The 21,421-nt window shown below is 41.3% G+C and overlaps 1 protein-coding gene across 2 annotated transcripts in view; it reads right to left on the bottom strand.

The window, feature by feature from the left end:
• The window catches only part of SPAG17 (sperm associated antigen 17), a 235,344-nt gene that overhangs the window by 200,938 nt on the left and 12,985 nt on the right, over positions 1–21,421 (bottom strand). For both annotated transcript variants that reach the window (XM_047871565.1, XM_047871566.1), the window contains exons 2-3: positions 945–1,085; positions 246–329 (exon numbers count right to left, since the gene is read on the bottom strand). In XM_047871565.1, the coding sequence (XP_047727521.1) occupies positions 246–329; positions 945–1,085 (225 nt within the window). The remainder of the gene's footprint in view (positions 1–245; positions 330–944; positions 1,086–21,421) is intronic.

The raw sequence follows: 21,421 nt of genomic DNA, 5'->3' as shown, positions 1-21,421 counted from the left end.
AATCTTCAATTGGATGCAGGGATGGTGTCGACAATCTAGAACAATTTTATTCCTAGAGAGGGATTTTGTTAGAATGGAGGCAGATTTTTTTTTAAGTGTCTGCCCTCAGGCAGCTCCAATGAGGACCCAGAACTTGCTTTCAAAGAATGAATTAAAAACTTCTTAAAAAGTGACTATCAGATCACCACTTCAGTTCTCATTTTCTAAAAATTGCAAAACTCTTTGCAGTAAAGATGTTCACCTACCTCATAATATAAGGGAGCACTATTGCCTACAGGTTTCTTTGCTTTCTTAGATGTAGTTCCAAGAAGGGCATTTGATTCATTGATCTGTAAGAAAATCAAATTCATCTATGACGAACAAGAGAAGCGTACTTAAAAAATAGTTAGGTATATGTAAATTTCAAATACTTAGGTGACTTGAAGGGTTGAGAAACCTAGCAAGGAAGAGATATTCATTAATTAAGTAAAAAATTTATAGTCACTTTGGTAAAGCTGTTAGTAGTTACAGGCATATGCGCCACCTGCCAGGACTTTCCTATGTTGTCATTCCTCTCTGACCTCTGACAGCTAGCCTTCTCTGTAGACTTAATTCTTCTGGCTTGTTATGGACTTTGCTAGAACAGTAAATAGTTTAGTCTTTTATTATTCAATCTTTTATTAAATAGATAATTCCTCAAAGAGCCTAGCAGGGAGTCTGGTATGGCTACAGAGGTTTGGTCAAATGAATGCGTGTAGAAAGGGCAATATTCATGGGCCTAAACTAATTCTTCCAGATTAAACAGTTCACATTGATTCTAGCTAAATTTTGTTTAAAAGAATCCACCCAAATTTACCCAACAGCCCAAGAATAGGAAAGTCTTATTTAGTTTATTACTTTATTCTGTTATTTTAGGCAAAAAAAAAAAAGTCTTTGAGGGGCTTAGAGGTGAAAGGGACAGGTACCTGCTGTAGAATGTCTTGCCATGATACGATACTGAAGAATTTGCGCTGAGGGACCTGGACGGCAAGAGTCAATGCTCGGATGGGAAGATCGTCCTCAATCCGGTTTCCAACTACAAAAGCGATGGAGCCCTTCCAATCATTCTGTTCAAAAAAAACCCAGAAGGAATTAAATGATAAATACTCCTGGTTAGGTTTTGTGTCTAAGGTTTCCACCAAAAAAACAAGGTAATTTTCACTTTAAGCCCTACCTTAAAGGTAAGCGTTGAGCATATATAGTGTGTATAAATTTGGGACTCAAGTGGCCGCAAGGCGGCAGTGTTGCACCAAACTTCATGTAACTCGACCAAAAAAAAAAAAAAAATCATTTTCTTTTGAAACTAGACCTTTTATTTTAAGGCAGACAACTTTTTAAAAATGGCATGCTTTCACAAGAATGCTGTCCAAGAGTAATTTGGTATTAGGAAGAAATAGTTCGTTTCATGTTACAAATATATATTAAGAAATAATCTTGAAAGCAGAAATCTTCGTTTTGTTCTCTGATACATCCTAAGACTATAAATAGTGCTAGGAGCATAGTAGGAACTCAATAAACTCTTGTTGAATATTGGGTAACATTGAATGAGTTGCCAAATGGGCTTTTATATGGGGTAAAAATTTAATCCCTGAAGTTTTGGTAAAGCACGGAACTAGAACAACAGCTTTTCCTCCTCATGTAACACGAGAATCTCATTGCTAATTCACAAAGGAGTGCTTCCCCCCACTCCCAGACATAGGCTAAAATATTACACTCGGACATGAAATTTGCATCAAATAATTTAAAGAAATGTTACTAAATGTTACAATATTCTTATTCAGTAATCCCTTTCTCTGTCTATTATAATGATAAATTCTCTTGAGAAGAAGCAGCTGGCTGGAGAGTAAGAATGGAATTCACTGAATTACCCACTGTGCGGTGCCGGGTGTCAAGGTCAGGCACACCAGGTCTAGTGCTTTTGCACACTCACAATCCTATGGGGAGATGGAAGAAGCAAACTTGATAAAGACATTTGGAAAGAGAGATAAATAATAAAGGGGGGCACACTAACCACGTGTCTTCTCTAGGCCTTACTTCCCCCATTTATAAAATAAAGGAGTTCGGACAGGGCAATACCTAACGTCCCTCTAGCTCTGCTCTAGAAATCCGATTCAAAAACAGTAAAACTTCTTGTTGATGGATTCCAAAACAACGTCTACGATGAGGTGAAAGGATATTACACAAATTTAATGAATTGCATAATTTTCTGTGGTGCTCTGTGGTTTCTGTCCAGTCCATGGTCAGGGTGATGACAGAACTAGGGTTTAGGAGGGAGAAAAGACCTCAGTGCAAATTCTTCTTTAGCATCGAATAATCAGTATCCTTAAAGGTCTCTTACTTCTCTCCACAGAAACTTACTAACTACCTAACAAAACCCACCAATGTTGCATTCAGAACAAAAACCACACATGAAAGCAGAAAAATGTGTATTTTACCTACAAAGTATGTGCGTGTGTGTGCATATGTACATGTAGGTGTGGCTCGATCTGTTTGCCTCTGTTACATTGGGTTTAAGACCTTTTTCGTTTGTTTGCTAATTCACCACAGGAAGACTGAGCATCTGTTTTTTTTTTTTTTAATGTTCTGATTTTCAAAGTAGGTATGACATTTATAATGTATTCTTTTGACAAAAAAAAAAATTCCACTATCACCAAATGACCTTTCCCGCATTGGATGCCTTTCTTATCTCTTGTCTGCTCCCCCAGTCAACACTGCAACTATAATCATTAAAGAAGGAAAAATCTCTTTTATTCTCACAAGAAAGTACACAGTTCCTGAACAGGCAATACCCCCAGCTTCCTGTCAGTTATACTTCCTGACACTGAAGATTTTAATGACCACCTCTACCTTATCCCCTCCCCAGGGCAGATGTCCTCGCCAATATTTGAAAGCTGATGGGGACAAGGAAGGACTGCTGCTCCACTCTTTGGGGGACAATTCAGAAAGAGGGCATCACGGTACACCATCTAGGCACCATCTACCCATTAGTATCAGGTGTCAAAGGCAGGTGCTGACTATTTCAGACCAGAAAAAAATAAGGGAGGAGGAGGAGGAACTAACAATTATTGAAATCTGCCATGTGCCAGGCATATGCTATCTCATTGAATCCCTGAGTAATCCCTTTAAATAGGTGCACTAATACTTTATAGGTGGAAAAACAGAGACCCAACGAAGTGAAACAACTTGTTCAAGGTCATTTTGGCACGGAGACCACATACATGGCTTACAATTTTGTGATCATTTTGAAACGGTTCTGAGAGCAAGTCTTTGGGGTCAGAATGCCTTTCCATAATCCTTAAATTGCACCTAATGGCTACCTCATTCATAGTAAACATAATAGATGAAGATTTATATCACATGTTAAAGTGTATAAAACCTTCAAAAATAGATGATGTAGTAAATCCTTAAGACATCTTAAGATTACTTTTTTTTTTTTTTGAATCGATGATAGTTTTACAAAGGCTCAAAGAGGTTAAGGAAATTTCCTAAGCTTGTCTCTCTCCAAGCCGAGTGTTCTTTACTTTGCCCTGGATGCACCTTAACACGAGATCTTTTCCTCTGATTCATGGCACTATGCTGAAAATTCTGGGCCCGGTCTCTTCACTGGAAGGGGTCTGGAGAGTCCAGCTGAAACTCCATTTTTCTCATCTGCACTCGCTAGCCCACCAAACTCCTGCTCCCGGAATAGGATCTGTTTGGAAAAATGGGGCCCATGAAGGACTTTATCTGAGTCATGGATTAGTGTCTAATCACATTGCCAGAACCCAGGTAAGCATGAAATGGACTGATCAGACAGTAATAATGCAAATCAAGAATGTCTGCAGAGAAGGATGCACTCACTAGCGTGCTGCACTAGGGGGCAGCGACATGTCAGGAAATGCACAATATTCAACCAATGAAAAGCAAGTCATTGCCCTGGGGTCTAATTAGGAAGAATCCTTAAATGAACAATGCTCTGTGGAGATCATTTCTGAATCTTTCTCTTGGGACTTCAGGATAACTGTAGATTACAAGTTTCCATGAGCTGGCAGCAGTTTTAGAAATAGGAAATTGTTTTGGAAAAAATGGGACACAGATTTGGTAAAAAGCTATTCAAAACACCCCTCCACCCATATTCTCCCCCTGCCCGCCAACATGCCATTAAACACAGTCCTTAAATTTGGGTTCACAGGGCACCAAGAGAAATTGAGTACAGAGCAAACAAATGTTGACAGACCATAGGGGAGAAATGAACACACAGCACGCACTCTGGTGAGTTCTGACCAACTGCCACCGTAGGAGGGTTTGTTTAACACAATTCAAGAAGTTTGGGGTAACTCTTAGCATACGCCTAGACAAAGAAAGCATTCATCATCTTAGCAAAACTACACTGGATGTATCCGATGGTGAAGGATCCGGGGTTTTAGCCTGGGCACACCTCAAACACCTTAGCAAATAAAGTCAGCTCTCTGTTGCCTGGAGGTATATTGGACACAGCTACAGCTGAGTCTTGCCTTCCAGCAGTTATCGATAAAGTCATTCCAAGGATGGAATGAAGTCATGTATGGACACAATCCATTACCTTCTATTTACTTTACCAGCCTCACCTAATTGAAGCTTAGCAGCAGGGCGTCTTAACCCAAACACAGACATCCCAGCCTTCCGAAGCGACAGAGTATTCACGTTAATGCAGCGACCCTGGCTGTCTCCCATGCACCTACTGTCCCAGACACACAGGGTAGATTGATAACGACTTGCCTTTCCTATATGGCAAACTCCCCAGATTTCCACTTTGGCATTCCCACCTCCTAAGATAGTTACAAAAACCCTTTCAAAAACAAGTGAAAACCAGCTTTTGGCCCATGGGAATGTGATAGCTTCCTCCTATTAGCACAAATAATCAGGTAGGGGAATGGCAATGCCACACAACACACGTGGCCTCTCCCTCTGCCTTCGCTGGCCTGTGTCAGGGGGCCTTCTGCCCTCAGAGATCTGCCACGAGATTCCCACGGTCCGCTACCTAGTACCGATTGATCCCGACGAGCTCTATGAAGCAAGAACTGTCACAACTTTTATTTGGAGGAGATGTACAAGCCCCGAATAAAACCGAAGAGGCATTTGAGGAGTCAAATTCTTTTCAGAGCTATGGAACACCATCCAGATAAGCAACCCTGTACTTTAGGTCGATACTCCACTGACAAGAGGACTTTCTTGTTAAGTAGATTTACTGCCAGGGGACAGGGATTTGTGAATGTCTCGCTCATACCAGGTTTTTCCTTCAAAAGGAGTCTTGGATCTCCATCAGCAAAAGAGTGTTAGTGTGGGCTGTTGGCCAGCAGAAGAAATATTTTTATTACATAGACCCGGCTGCTACAATCGTATGTGTTAAAAAAGGGTTGTAATTATAAAAAAGTTAGGAATATAGATTAAAAATGGGTACACGCTGTTATCTAATAAACAAGAACAATACAATTTCCCAGGATATGCAGTTACCTCACCGCTTTGACTGCCTTTACTAAACAACTTCTTATTATACATTCTTCTCTAACTGCACATGCCTCACAATCTCTGATAAATACTGTAGTCTGACGTGGTCATCATACTATTATAACTGCTTCTTATTTTAGGAATTGGTTCATGTGGCTGTCATGTGTTCTCAAGTGGATCATGAGCTCTTTAGGTCAGAAATTAGGTTGAATCGCTTTTGTACCTCATGGTGCCCAGCAGTAACTGGGAAATAGAGCAGGGCTCTCTATAAATATCTGTTGATCAATATTTTTTTTTTTAATTTTTTTTTCAACGTTTTTTATTTATTTTGGGACAGAGAGAGACAGAGCATGAACGGGGGAGGGGCAGAGAGAGAGGGAGACACAGAATCGGAAACAGGCTCCAGGCTCCGAGCCATCAGCCCAGAGCCTGACGCGGGGCTCGAACTCACGGACCGTGAGATTATGACCTGGCTGAAGTCGGACGCTCAACCGACTGCGCCACCCAGGCGCCCCTGTTGATCAATATTTTAAGGCAACAGAGAATGTGCTTGGACGGTGAGACTTTGGCTCTGTGAAATCATAAGGCACTAGAAGGTAGCATATCATGAAACCGTGATGCACACATGGTCTGCAGCTATGAGGCCTTTTAGGAGGGGAACAGGCTGTATCTGATCCAGCATGGTTTATGGCAGGCGTCCGTGACAAGGGTTTGGGGCGTTAAGCCCTGCAGCTGTGCCTCCGCTAAAACAGGTTTCCTGGGAGTGGCTCAGTCGAGCAACCAGATGGTAGGGGAAGGAGGCAGCTCTTCCAGATAAGAGGGGAAGAGCCAAAGACTCACAAACAAACATGCATGGACTATAAAACCATTCCTCCCTCTCTCTCTTTTCTGCTTTCTCCCATCACCCAACAAGAGGGACCTCCATGGCCTGCTCCCTCCTGCCCTCCACCCAACTGCCTACAGGCTGCAAGTCCTGTGACTCCTTTCTCTTTCTTGGTCTTTATGAAATTCTTACGAGCCTGATTTTATGGCGAGAGACTATTAGGGTGGGGCGGGGAGGGAGGAAAGACAGAAGCCGCACAGGGTATCGGGGGCCAGATGTGCAGAATCCGAACCTGACACATGGGGCATCGCTGCCCCATCTGTCCTAACCTTCTGACCCTCAGCAGGAGTGTTCTGGGTCCGATTGCCCCCACTCTCCCCGACTGCCCGGTGAGGTTGTGGCGACAATGTGAAATCCCCCCATGGTGGGAGTATCGAAACGACAACAGTGCTAAATGCCATGAGTCAGGGCTTTGCCCCTAGAGAACCGGTGGGTAAACATTTACCAGCACGTCAGGGCCCCGCCCCAGGAAGGCCCATGCGTCTAAGACTGACCTAGAGATGCCAAGACCGTCTCTGGAAAAATACTGAGGACCAAGCAGTTTCTCTCCATCTGTCACACTCCCCACCCCCCCATACATGTTGTGCAGCGCGTGCTGTGTGAAGTGATATTGTCTGCCCATGCTGTTTCTGGTGTGACCCAGTCTGAAGTGCCGTCCTCCCAAATGAGCTTTATGAAAAGCAGACGAGAGTGAGGAGAGAGAGGCCACGACGGCAAGAGCTGGGCCAACCCAACCCAAGGCTCTCCTTTCCTCCCGACCACCTCGGGGATACTTTTCCACTCAGGCATCTGACTCACTGGACCACTGCCGTGGCGGGGTTGGGGGGAGGTTGGTCCCCGAGCACCTCTCACCCACAGGCGGCGAGACTCCCTCACACTTCAGTGACCTTCTGGAGAGGTGCAGGTCCTCGTGGCGTAGTGATTAGGAGCCTGGGCTCAGGAGGCTGACTTCTTGGATTCAAATTTTAATGCATCGTCTGTGTGTCCCTGGGCAGGTTACTTAACTTCTCTGTGCCTCAGGTATAAACGGGGATAACCACAGTACTTGCCTCATGGGATTGTTGTGAAGACAGAATGAGTAAACCTACAGAAGGCCCTAGGCACAGCACCTAGGAATGGTCATAGGCATCACCATGGATGTTATTTTTGGTGGGGGCTTCTGTTCTTGGTAGCCATTAAAACAAATATGGTTATTCCATACATGCTGTTCCCAGCGGGGAGAGCTTATGAGTGAATCAAGAAAAAAAATCAAGCAGAATATCAACAGCTGTATATGAAAAAAAAAAAACACCTTAATTTGAATGACAATCTGTAGAATAACTCTCTTTGATAATGATAAACTTATTAACTGATACACTTCTAAAACATCTTAGGTCCTTGGAAGACAGGGCACAAGTCATGAACATACTATGCTTAAAATTCTAAAGGTATGTTCTTTGCAGAGCTGTGGGAAAAAACGCGAGAGTGTGGCAGAAGGGGGCTTGAAATCATTTTGAGCTTGGAAGAGGCCAGGCAGAGACACGGACTCATCCCCAACTGGGCAAGAGATGTGGGCCGGAGTCAGGAGAGAAGGACAGAGCTGACCAAGGAGGCAGTGAGCTCGGAGGAAGCCGCACAGAGGGCTGGGGCAGACAGCTGCACCAGACTAATTCTCATTAGAGACGGAGACCTGCTCACTGGTCTTAAAAAAATAAGAACACGATCACACGTTTGGTATGTGAATTGCAAATATTAATCTGATTAATTGTATGGACGCAGACCTAAAGCCCAGATACCACGCAGGGCTAGTTCTTAAAAACAAAAACGAAGTGATTAAAGTTTATTTTCGATAGAGAGCATTCATGCACCTCTCTCTCCAGATCAGACAAGTCCCTGGCCTGTGGCTATATTCTGGCTCCTCAGGGCCCCTTACAGGGCTTTCTAGAATTCATCACCCCCTTCTCCTGAGCAGAATGCAATTTATCCACGTCACCTCCTATTCAGCTCAGGGCCTTAATACTTGATTTGTTAACTAGAAAAATTAATATACCCCACAGCATTAGTGAGTGGGACCATCTTAGAGTTCTGTTTTGTTTTTTTTTTTCTCTCCATGCTATCTGCATTTTCAGAAAAAGAATCTGAGCGACTCCTGGACTAACTCAAAGGGATGCCCTGCTAACGGGGGTATTTAGCAGTGGTCTGGGCCAGTGGAAAAGGCTCCCCTAGAATCATACCACCTAGATAACTTCCTACTTTGCTCATTGGCCTGGCATATCGTAGCATTCAATAAACGTTTCTTGAACTTAGCAGCCAAAACCACACAGTAAGGAGAAATTTTTACACATGTTTAGAATGGGAAGGACAGCTAAGTATGTGGCATTTTATCAGGTGCACTCAGAACTTCAGAAGGAACTATGCCTCTGAATCACGGAGCATTTGAAGTAAAGAAAGGACATATTCCTTTGATAGGTAGACGGCACTGTAATGTCTTCTGTTCACTGATGAGAGCTCAGCCGTCCAGAACCATCTTTACTGTGCACGCACGTGCTATCTGGCTGGTTTTCCTTCTTCATGAACATTAGATGTGGTCACTAACTAAAATTATTGAAGTTCTGGTGCAAAGACACAGAGCTTTGAAGTGTTGTTCACTTCTGCCTCTGTGGTTTCTTAGACAAATGACGTTGGAACTACCTTTGTGCCTCAGTTTCTCATTTATAAAGATGAGCCTAATAATACAAGCTTCCAAAGGTTTTTTTCAGGGCTCCTCTGAACAAACATACCCAGGATCATTTTGTAAACTGTAACGTACCGTGCAAAGGTAAAACATTAATAGATTAAATAATTCTTATTTCCCCTAGAAACTTCGGCAAAAATGGGTTCAAAGAGCTGGTTGCTGCTTTAGTTTTGAATTTGGCTATGTCCTGCCGATCCTCTTTGGATGCTTTAGCCTCTGAGGTTGGCTGTCTGATCATTTTTCTTTCGTTTTTCAGAGTCCTTGGCCCATCCCACCGATGTAGCACATGAGCCTAATTCGGTTTTGCTCCGTGCATCAGAGAGTTTTAAGACAGCTAGTAAAACACCACATGGAAAAGCTTTGCAGGGAATTCTACTCCACAGAGAAACCACAGAAACTACGACACACCTTAACTATCTCCCCACCCCCAACAGTTGGCTAAAATTACGGCTCCGTTACGTTAGTACAACCCAACCGGTTTTGTTGCTCGGAGCAAAATCTGAGGTCCAGAACGAACTTCAGAACATAAGAAGTAAGGCAAACCTCAAAAGGAAACACGCTTCTTTGGGTTTTCAAACAAATATTACATATCAGAGGCATTCTTCTAACGGAGGAGACCAAGCAAAGGGAAGAGGGGTCCTGCTAATTGCGCCACAAACATAAAATGGGAATCGGGGACTCACCCCAAAGAAAGGAGATCCCTTTTCATCATCAGATATTAAAGGCTACAACTTGTCATCAACTCCATCCTCAGACATGGGACCCTCTTGTCCCTCCCTCAAGTCCCTCCAGTGTTGAGTTGCTATCTCCCACATTAAAAATGAAGATGTATGTTCAAGACTCAGTATTAGCTCATGATTACCCTCTCATAGCCTTTTTCTTTGGTTTTTGTTTTTTCCCATCTTCATTTCTCTATTTTAAATGCCATTGATCCGCTGAACGTTATGGGTGTGTTCCATAAATTTGTATGGCCTTGGCACTGAGACTACTCAGAGGGAAAGAATAACCAGCCAATACTCTTCCTAATGCATCATCCGTGCCCCATAGCTGCTGCTGAGTTCATTACGTGTCACGGACAACTCATTTTCCTGTAGTTAATCCGAGTGTCCTCACTTATTTGTTTACTACACAAGCACTGACGGAGTTTAATTTCCACATCCATCTAGAGTGAGTACAGGATCCCCAAGGATGCTGCTGACGACCACAAGGATACCAGACTATCTTGATTGTAAACACTCCATCTTATTCTCTTCCAAATTCAATGAACTGTTCAAGAAACACCAATATTCCAGCAACCAAATTATGATGTGGGAAGGAAGGAGAATCTAAGGATGGTCCTGGGGCAATGCCAGATCTTCTAGATACCCAAGGTTGACCATGCTTATAGGGAATGATGGGGTTAATCTGAAAACTCCCAGAGGGTGTCTCAAAAAAGCTGCGAGGGAGCCCCTTGAGCAACAATGTGCTCAGGAATCTGTGATCTGCCTCAATTCAACAAGAAACAAGCAGCAATTCTACCAAAAAAGCATTTGTTAGTGTGATTAAACATCTGTGATATATGAAACTGCAATGGTTACACAAAAATGACTAAGATAGGAGTTTGAACGTAAGCAAACTATCTTTATATTTCAAAATAAGTTCCTTAAAAGACCTTTCCTTTGTTCAGGCTGCTTAACGACCTCAACTTCTCTGGCCCATTAAGGGAGTCAGGATTTGCAGCTTTCCAGAGCTGGCATTGTGCAGTGACCTTGACTTTTCCAGCCTCCCAGAAAGCAGGAGTTGTTCAATGAAGGCCAGAGGTGGTGGAGATCTGTCTCTGGTGAGAAAACTGGGATAAGACCCCCAAATTGACAAGCAAAGGGTAAAAAGGACTCATCAATATCAACCAGTCCTGGCGGGTGGGCAGAGTAGAGCATGGGTGGGTGTCTGAGGCAGTTCTTGGGATCTTTCTTCTAGAATGCTCATGACTTTCTTCAGATATCCACTCCACTGCTGCTGTGTTAGGGAAGAGTTTCTCAGGAGGCTGACAAGAAGGTGGGGTGGAGGAGAGCCAGGAAGGAAGGCGTCACTGAAGTCAGGGGAGGAGTGGTATATATCGTCAAAGGCAATTAGAAGGTTACCAGTGACCTTAGCAAGAGCAGTTCTATTTGAATGAAACTGCTTCCTGCTCATTCCTTCACTCCTGCAACACTATCCACCCTCATAATTCACATATCTCCTTCACCATATGAACCTCGTGTAAAGACCATGTGACTAAGTATTCCAAGTTAATGATTATGATAAATTTCAAGCCCTCGATCTGGATATGGTTATTAATTTTCTCCAATTACACAGGTACATGGAGTCTATTTATTGGTTACATCAGGGCAGTAATTCATTATAATTATTCCTTTCCTATTGATTCCCTAATATAGTCCTTACAATAGCTCTTTCAATGGTGTAATAAAAAGAGAACTGGCTTTAGTATCAGAAAACCTGGTTATTAGTCCTGATTCCAACCACATGGTCTTGGAAAAACACTCAGATACTCAGAATATGGACCTTAGTAAAATAATGCTTATAGTGGAGAGTCATTCATTCATTCAACCAATATTTACTGAGGAGTTACTAAGTGCCAAACATCAAAATGGGCATTAGGAATAGAATGCATAGGCATGGGACATAATTACTATCCTTAAACCATATCAGCCTGGGAAGGAAATACACAAATAAAAGTGAAAAGAGACTATATATGAAAGTATTTCATAACTATAAATCACCGTACAAAGTATTTTTTTAATTATTATACTGTTCATCCTAATTTATTCACTAATAATGAACATTTACTAAGTGGGGACCTATGTTGTACGTGCTACTCTAAAAATGGAGGATACAAAAATGGATAAGACCAATTAAAGGTAATGAACTCTTTCTGTATATCTCAACATGGTAGACTTCAAAACACAATGAACGCTGAATAAAAAAAGACAAATTGCAGAATTGGTAAATAGAATATGGAAATTAAAAAAATATAGTCATCATACAGAAACATAGAGTAATCATACAGTGAACAGTACTATATATCATTCATGGATATAGATAAAGAAGTTCATAGATAGGCTGAGAGGATATGCCTTAAATTCTTGTTGGAGTTTGTTTCTGGGAAGAAAGAGAAAGAGATAGAACAGGGGGTGGCGGTAAGGACAAAGTTTTCAGGGTTTTTTCAGCGTTTACTTAAAAAAAAAGAAAGACAAAGTAGCAACTGTCAATTTTTCATGATACAATTTTCCATGGTACAAATGTGCTTGTTATATTATTCTTTGAGCTAGTCTGATTTTAAAAAGTACGGAAACGAAGTCTCTGGTCTCAAAAGACCCCCACAGTCTGGTAGGGGAGACAGATATATGAAAGTCACAATGTAAGGTGATATGCATTTTACTAGACCACATCTCTCTCTGTGTCTTAGGCAAAGTTTCATGGGCAGATGCCACTTAAAAGAAATAGTGAAAGGAATTCTTCAACTATGTCTCCTGCTTGTCCACTTTCTCTCTACACAGTGGCCTCACTTCCACTGCCTCAGAAAAGCAAAATTTTCTTGCTTATGTTTCCTCCCCTGTTCACATTTCATCTCCATGCATTCTTCATGAGTCTCAAGAACTTGCTCTTTTCCTTGGACTGAGGAAGATTCTAATCCCTCCTCTGCTGTTCTAGAGCCAATGATTCACTTTCCTTTGACCTTGTCTACAACTTTGTTCCTTCAATTGTCCCATCTCGCCCTCTCCAGTTTTCCAGCCCTTCTTCTCCTTTCCCCTCTATGGCATTTCACACATAGATAACTATCTTCACCTAGTTCCAGTCTTCCCACTGACTGATTCCCATCTGATCTCCTTTTCTTCATAATTGAACTCCCCAGAACATGTGACCTACACTTGAGGCTTCCATATACTGATAAGCTCCATGTGTTTTGTTTTTTTTTTCATTTCTTTAAAAAAAAATTATTCTCAAGATAGCTAACCTACAGTGTAGTCTTGGGTTCAGGACTAGATTCCAGTGATTCATCACTTACATATAACACCCAGTGCCCATCCCAATAAGTGCCCTCCTTAATGCCCATCACCCATTTTCCCCACCCCTCAACCCCACCCCCATCAACCCTCAGTTTGTCTTTTGTATTTAAAAGTTTCTTATGGTTTGCCTCCCTCTCTATTTTTACCATATTTTTTCCTGCTCTTCCCCTGTGAACATCTGTTAAGTTTCTCAAATTTCACATATGAGTTAAATCATAGGATATCTGTATTTCTCTGACTTATTTCACTTAGCACAATATCCTCCACTTCCATCTGCGTTGTTGCAAATGGCAAGATTTCATTCTTTTTCATTGCTGAGTAGTATTCCATTGTGTGTGTGTGTGTGTGTGTGTGTGTGTGTGTGTGTGTGTATACACCACATCTTCTTAATCCATTCATCAGTTGGACATTTGGGCTCTTTCCATAATTTAAGCCTATGTTCTTAAACTCTATAGTCTTGTTTCCAACTCCCTCCTTGATCACCATTACCACCACCATTCACCCTATTGAAATTACATCCTTGAAGGTCACTAATGATATTCTTATCACCAAATATAGTTGCCTTGCCCTTTTCTCCCCACATCTCCATATGTGGGTGACTTGACCCTTCTCCCTGATCTAACTTCCAGGACTCCACCCTGTCCTCATTCTGTCTTTACTATTTTGGATGTTCCATCTCTGACCACCAGGCTCTTTCTTTTCTTTCCGTTTCATACATGAGGATCTTTTATATATTCCACAGAATTCTGTTCTTAACCTTCTGTTCTTCTCCTGGCACATACTCTCTACTGGATATTTTAGCTGCTCCCATGGAGCACCTCTCTACTGACAATCCCTAAGTTCATGTTTCCAACCATGGACTGTGAGCCTATGTTTGACTTCCTGATGAACATTTCTACTTTGATGTTCTACCATCATCTCAAACTCAGTGTATCTAAAAGCTGAGCTCTTTGCCTCTCTCTAGCTTAAAAACAAAACAAAATCTTCCACATCACAAACAGTAAAAGTCATCCAAGTTCATCCTGCTAAATTAGTTGATTTCTGAGACTCTCCATTTCTCCCAGTCATCATAACTTCAAATCCTCTCCCATTCTCCTCTCGGCTGGCAGCTACAGTTACTTTCTTCCTAGGGTTTCTTGAATATGCCGCTTCCTTTTCATTTTCATGACGATTCTCCTAGCTCAACCTGTAACTACCTCGAATCTGGACCATTGAAAACAACTTCCGCAGGGTCTAGTCAAGCCTCCAGCTTCTTCTATCTCCAAACTATTAATTTTCCTAAGACATCAAATTTATCATTTCACTCTTCATTTACAGAAGGTATTTTAATTGTCAACTCTTGGACTCTAATGGAGTAGAACTCAAAGCCCTTTACCTGCCCTTCCTCAGATATTTTTAATACCATACTATTACTTTTCTAAAGTCTTACAGCTCAGGTAAATTTCTCTGTGTAAAATGTTGAACTTCAACTCTCTCATGTAAATAAGAATAATATGTTGTTGTGAGGATTGACCATGATAATATGTGTAAAGAACCTAACACAGCGTCTGGTTTATGGCTAACTGTATATCACAAATATGCTCCATGTTTTCTCAGTTCTCTGCTCACCTCAGCCTGGTCTTTTTATACAGAATGTCTTCCTTCCAGCTGAAATTCCTGCTTGATTTTTCCCAGCGCAACAGTGATCTCTATGTCCTCTGACTACCTATAAAAACTCACTGTCAGTACTATGCTAGTACTATGGTACATACATTGTGATCACTGTATTAGGGTATGTCTTTTTTTTTTTTTTAATTTTTTTTTCAACGTTTTTATTTATTTTTGGGACAGAGAGAGACAGAGCATGAACGGGGGAGGGGCAGAGAGAGAGGGAGACACAGAATCGGAAACAGGCTCCAGGCTCTGAGCCATCAGCCCAGAGCCCGACGCGGGGCTCGAACTCACGGACCGCGAGATCGTGACCTGGCTGAAGTCGGACGCTTAATCGACTGCGCCACCCAGGCGCCCCTGTATTAGGGTATGTCTTAAACATTAGTTTGCATCAGACACATGCTTGATAAAGCACAAATAAACGGGCTCCACCCTGAATCTATGATTCAGTAAGAATGGGGTGGGGCCTGAGAATCTACATTTCTTGTAAGTTCCTCACTATTGCTATGGCTTCTGGTCCAGGGATCATACGTTTTTTTTAAATTTTTTTTTAATGTTCATTTATTTTTGAGAGAGACAGAGACAGAGTGTGAATGGGGGAGGGGCAGAGAGAGAGGGAGACACAGAATCTGAAACAGGCTCCAGGCTCTGAGCTGTCACCACAGAGCCTGACGCGGGGCTTGAACTCACAAGCCACGAGATCATGACCTGAGCCGAAGTCGGACTCCCAATGGACTGAGTCACCCAGATGCCCCAAGGGATCACACTTTTAGGAGGACTGCTGTCTGTCATTCTCAGATCGTAAGCTCCTATAAAACAGAATTGCTACATTGTTCCTTTTTCCACTGACCCACCCTCTTTATTCTTTTCTCTCTTTTTAAGTTTACTTACTTATTTAATTTTGAGAGAGAGAGAGAGAGAGAGAGAGAGAGAGCATGCATGAGTGAGCGAGGGGCAGAAAGAGAGGGAGAAGAAAATCCTAAGCAGGCCGACACTGTCAGCATGGAACCTGACACAGGGCTCAAACTCGCAAACTGTCAGATCACAACCTGAGTCGCAACCAAGAGTTGGACACTTAACTGACCGAGCCATCCAGGCACTCTGTCCTTTTTTTATATACTCCAGGTAGTACATTGGACAGTAATTTAACATGGAAGAAACGTGTTTTTTCACCGGAATTTAATGCAGACTCCATATTCACTAGCTGGTATAATCAGTCTTAAACCATGTCCAACATTTTAAAATCTACTGAAATGGAATGACTTAGTCAATAACAGGTATTTGTTTATAAAGAAAAGCCCATTAGATATAAATACAGGCAGACAACCCTCAATTCTTCATGTTAGTGGAGAGGTATAAGAACTCTAAGAATTAAAAAAAAAAGAAAATTATTTGTATTTTCCTTGGAATGCATTTTAAAAGTTATGTTTTGGGATGGGCCTTATACTCCAGAAATTCATAGTGTTTTAAGTATTTTCCCCATGAAGGGATGTTTCTGTATCAAGGACCACTGTCTGCTTTCTCTAAAACAGATGATGGATGGGTGGGAAGGAAGATTAGGAGGCAAGTGTCAATAGCAAAATAGGACAGAGGAATGAAAATGGGGAAAACTTTCAGAAGACAATGAAAGGGTAATTCTGTCTCCAAACTCGGGGAAGATAATGGCTGGCCACTTAATCATGGCCTAGTCTCCCTGTGGACTACCCACATCTCAGTTACTCCTGGGCTGAAGGCATATTATGTAAAGAGGTTCCTGCTGGATAGCTGACATTTTCAATGTTTAGAATTGACTAGTGGGGAAGGTCTATAAAGATTAACATAAGAAAGATCTAGAAAGGCATCCACTTTGCCTAGCTTGCCTTTGTTTTAATCTCACTTTTTCCAATCCAAGCTAGGGTGCCGGCTGTTTCCAGTTGAGTTAATTTAAAACATGTCAAGCACAATTGTTCTGTGTGTACATGTTTATTTGTTTGACTGAAAATTTTCATCAACCAAATTAAGCTGGATGACTTTAAAGACTTTTTTTTAGTAGCTGAAACTCAAAAGAGAGAGAAAACTTTCAACCATCCTTTTGCTGGAACACTGACTGGCTCCTATAATATAATTAGAGGGGCACCTGCTTGGTTCATTTTAAGTGTCCGACTTTTTTTTTGGCTCAGGTCATGATCTCGTAGTTTGTGAGATCGAACCCTGCGTCGGGGTTCTGTGCTGATGGCATGGCGCCTGCTTGAGTTTCTCTCTCTCTCCCTCTTTCTTTCCCTCTCCCCTGCTCTCGTGCAAGGGCACAGGTGTGCACTCTCCCTTTCTCTCTCTCAAATAAATAAACATTAAAAGAAAAAGAATAATTAGCCATGGTGGTGAGGCCAACCAACAGATAAAGTAAAAGGAAGAACCCTAAAGAAGCCACAAGCAATCTTTCAGCAAAGCTGCAACCGGAAAAGTGAAGTGCACGCCTTGGAGGATGAGCTGGCTTCCTCAGCTGTTTTGATGATGGTGTTAATGAGGGTACAGCCAGAGGTCTCCTCCCCATATGGACTTCACATTTGCAAATTGGGCTCCACATGACCAAAACCTTTGATCTCTAGATAAGACTGTTCATTATTGAGCACAGAGGCACTAAGCAAAAAACCTTCTTGAGCAAAACAGGCCACATCCTTACTTTAAACATAATTTAAAGCATACAGCCTTCTGACCGAAAGTGTCGTCTTTATCACAAAGAGTAATACTGTGTAATATATCTATAGTTCTTTCCATAGCAAAGGTTGAAAACATGGTCATAATAAACCAGTTTTCCACATTTTCCTAGGTTAGTGCTAAATGAAGAAGTTAAGCAAGATAATAACAATAGGCGTTCTTGAAGGTTTCACTTTATAATTACAATAACAAGTGTAAAGAAAGAAACCATTTTTATACTCGCTCAGCCTTCTAAATATGCGATGTGAAGATATAAGTGGTTGAACTCAATATTCCTAACCTTAAACTAGTTTGACCCAAACTCAGATATTATGTACATATATGGAGTCATGTACATTTCTGGAGATAGTATGTTTTTTTCATGGATGTTTACATAATTTGGGGGGGTTCCTTCTCCATTTTCTATTTCAATGTACACTGCCTGAGAAACTGGGCCATTGCCTGTCCCCCCAGGGCCACACACTCTAGTCATATTTAGTAGAAGACGCAATAAGAACAACACAAAGAATAATGATTGTGAGGGAGGAGGACGAGGGGAGGCCAGGAAACAGACTTTTATGTAATCTTAGAAAGCATTTTGCAAGTTTTCATCCCCAAAATATTGAGTTACCATGGGAGTACTTAAAAGCAAAGGTAGGCTTAAGCAGGCTGTTCTCTGCGTGAAGTAGTAGTAACGGGGGTGGGGGGGGGGAGCCCTAGAGATAATTCTTGAACAGGTTTTATTTAACTACTTTTATTAAAAATATGAAACTAGATTACAATGAAATCTAAAATCCCAATCCAACGCTGGGTGGCTTCTTTCATTGTCATTTAGTCTAATTCCTTTATTTTGCAGATGGAAAGAAAAATCTATGACATCTTGGCAAGTTGACATAGAGAGAGAGAAGCATGTTCTGATTTCCAGACAGTGAGCCTTCCTCTGTCACCCTGTCTTGCCGTCATTATCAGATATTTTGACAATGACACGGTGCCAAGGGGATAGCTCAGCACTGCAGGGAGATTTCACAAAGGTCTCTGAGCTGAGCAAGCACATATATCAGATGAAATTCAGTGTGGGAAGTCTAAGCGAATGCTTTGAGGAAAACATAATCCAGTCATAAGTTTAGATGATCGACTATAGGGAACGTGTCCATATGTAATGCTTCCCATAACCATCAGCTCAATGTGCTACAGGTCTATTGAAGGGCCTTTGCTCCTCCTGTCTGGAAAAAAAAGGAGGAGTTAAATAGAAAACATTATCCTACCATTTTACGAAACCAGAGTGTCCTCATGGAAAGTTGTGTTGAGTTTTAGGCATAACACTTAAAAAAGGATTGAACAGCTGGAAAGATTGACAGAATGACAAATAAACTGGTCATGAGGAAGGAGGGACTTCAGGGGGAGGATTGACTAAAACAAATTTCGGATAGACGGGGGAAATATACAGTATGTCTCAGTCTCTTTAGGGTGTTATAATGGAATACCACAGACTTGGTGGCTTATAAACAACAGACCTTATTTCTTACAGTTCTAGAGCCTGGGAAGCCCAAGATCAAGGAATCTGCAGATTCAGCATCTGGTGAGAGCTCACTTTCTGGCGTATAGATGGTGATCTTCTCACTAAAACCTCAAATGGAAGAAGGGGTGATGGATCTCTCTTGGGTTTCTTTAATTAGGGCACTCATCCCATTCATGAGGCTCCATTCTCATGACCTAATCACCACCTAACGCTCTTGATTTCAGCTCAAGTCATGATCCCAGGGTCGTGGGATCAAGCCCCACATTGGGCTCCATGCTGAGCATGGAGCCTGCTTGAAATTTTCTCTCTCTCTCTCTCTCTCTCTCTCTCTCTCTCTCTTCTCTTTCTCCCTCTACTCCTCCCCAGCTCAGGTGCACTCTCTCTCTCTCTCTCTCAAAAAGAAAAAAAAAAGATTGATAAGTGACTTGTACTCTCATCCATTACTGATGGGGGTGTAAATTGCTGTAAACCCTTTGGAAAACTCTATTGTAGTAGCTACTAAAGCTAAGCACATGTCTATCATATGACCTAGCATTTCTATTCCTAAGTATATACCCAAGAGAAATGAGTACAAATGTCCAAAGAAAAAATTTGCACAAGACGTTTATAGCATTGTTTGTAATATTTCAAATTAGGAATGACCCAAATGTCAATAAGCAGGAGAATGCATAAAAAAATAATGGCATATTTACACAATGGAATAGTATAATTCCATAAAAAAGAACACACTACTTATACTGCAACAACATATATGAATTTCACAGATATTATGTTGAGCAAAAAGGATAAATTGTGTACTAGTTCATTTATATAAAATGCAAGAACAGCAAAAAAATTGAGGATGTTAGAAATCAGAGTTGTGTGAACTCCCTGGGCTATAAGTATCAACAGATGAAGGTGTGAGGAAACCGGCTGTAGGTCTGGAAGTGTTCTATATCTTCATCTAGATGATGGATTACAGGGGTGTATACATATGTCAAAGTATATGGGGCTGGACATCTATTATTACTGTTTGTTTGCCCACAATAGAAAAAGAAGAAAACTAATGGGACGGGAAGAACATGATTTAAAGGAGGGTAGTTTTAGTACAAATAATAGGAAGGATTACTGCATTTGTTTTGTCATTTTTCCAATTGAGATTGACTGAATATATTCCAGGCACTGTTTCCAGAGGGGAGACCCAAAGATAATACCACTCACTTCTCGTCCTTGAGAATTTCACAGTCATGTGAGAGGACAGACCCATCAATAACTCTAATAAACACGGTAAGTGCCATCATCATGTTATTCATAAGAACCATGGAAACATGGTGAATCAAATGTAGGAAATGACAAGTCAAGGGATAGTTTCATGGAGGAAGAATATTTGAGTTGTGACTTTAAGAAAGAGAAGAAGTTCACCAAGCGGTGTAGGAGAAGGAAGGATATTCTAATATCTATATATCTATATCTATATCTATATCTATATCTATATCTATCTATGTCTATATCTATATCTATACCTATATCTATATGTTATATATGAAAGCACAAAATTGCCCAGCAGGTTTGAGTTATCTAGTTGTCAGGCATGACGGGGAGTCTGGATAGGGGAGGGACGATGAGGTGGGAATAGAGCTAGGAAGACTGTGAAGGGCCAATAAGTAACTGAGCCAGAAGCAGGAAGTGCCACAGTCATAGTGGTACTACAGAAATACAACCCAGGCGGCCACAGAGGGTACACAGAGGGGAGAAGAGGAGGTGCCGACAGTCACTGAACACACAGCGCTCACTATGCCAACCTGGTGGCTGAACTGAAATGCATGCTGGCTGGTAGAATGAAAGTAACTAAGTGGTAAAATTAAGTGGTAAAATTAAGAATGTAAAATCTATTGACTTGTTAGTACAAGCTGATCATTATAAGATGTTGCTATGATCGTTGATAACTGGGCTTGCTGGCATTGTGACATCAAGGGGACTTTTGCAGCAGGTCTGTGGATCTGGGCTGTGTCACAGTAGACAGCAAGGCTACACTGCGTATCCTTTAGTAGAGCATCCTGGGCTTCTGGAGGATCCCTAGTGAATCATCACCCTAACCTCAAAGTATTGCTTTTGACTTGTTTCGTTTTTACTTTTATTTTCATTATAGTGAAATGCAATTCTGTGTGTGTAGTTTTTGATATAACATACACAATTATGGTAAATATTTTAAATAGAAACCCACAGTGAAGAGACTTCAAAGTCTGGATATGTTTCTAAAATTTCTTTTAAGTATCATGTACTCAGGTAAATATTCTGGATTTTCGTGAGCTCAAAGAAGAAAATAATAATCAACCCCAACCTGAGGCATGTTCTGATACTGTGCAAAAATCATTACAACATTAAAAATGTTTGCATTTCTAAAATGAAAACAACTTGATTCTTTCAACATAAAAATCTGATTAACTTATTATTACAAGTGATATAAATGTTGG

Source organism: Prionailurus viverrinus, chromosome C1 (assembly GCF_022837055.1).
Source record: "Prionailurus viverrinus isolate Anna chromosome C1, UM_Priviv_1.0, whole genome shotgun sequence".
Taxonomy (NCBI): domain Eukaryota; kingdom Metazoa; phylum Chordata; class Mammalia; order Carnivora; family Felidae; genus Prionailurus; species Prionailurus viverrinus.
This window is presented reverse-complemented; position numbering and strand designations above follow the sequence as displayed.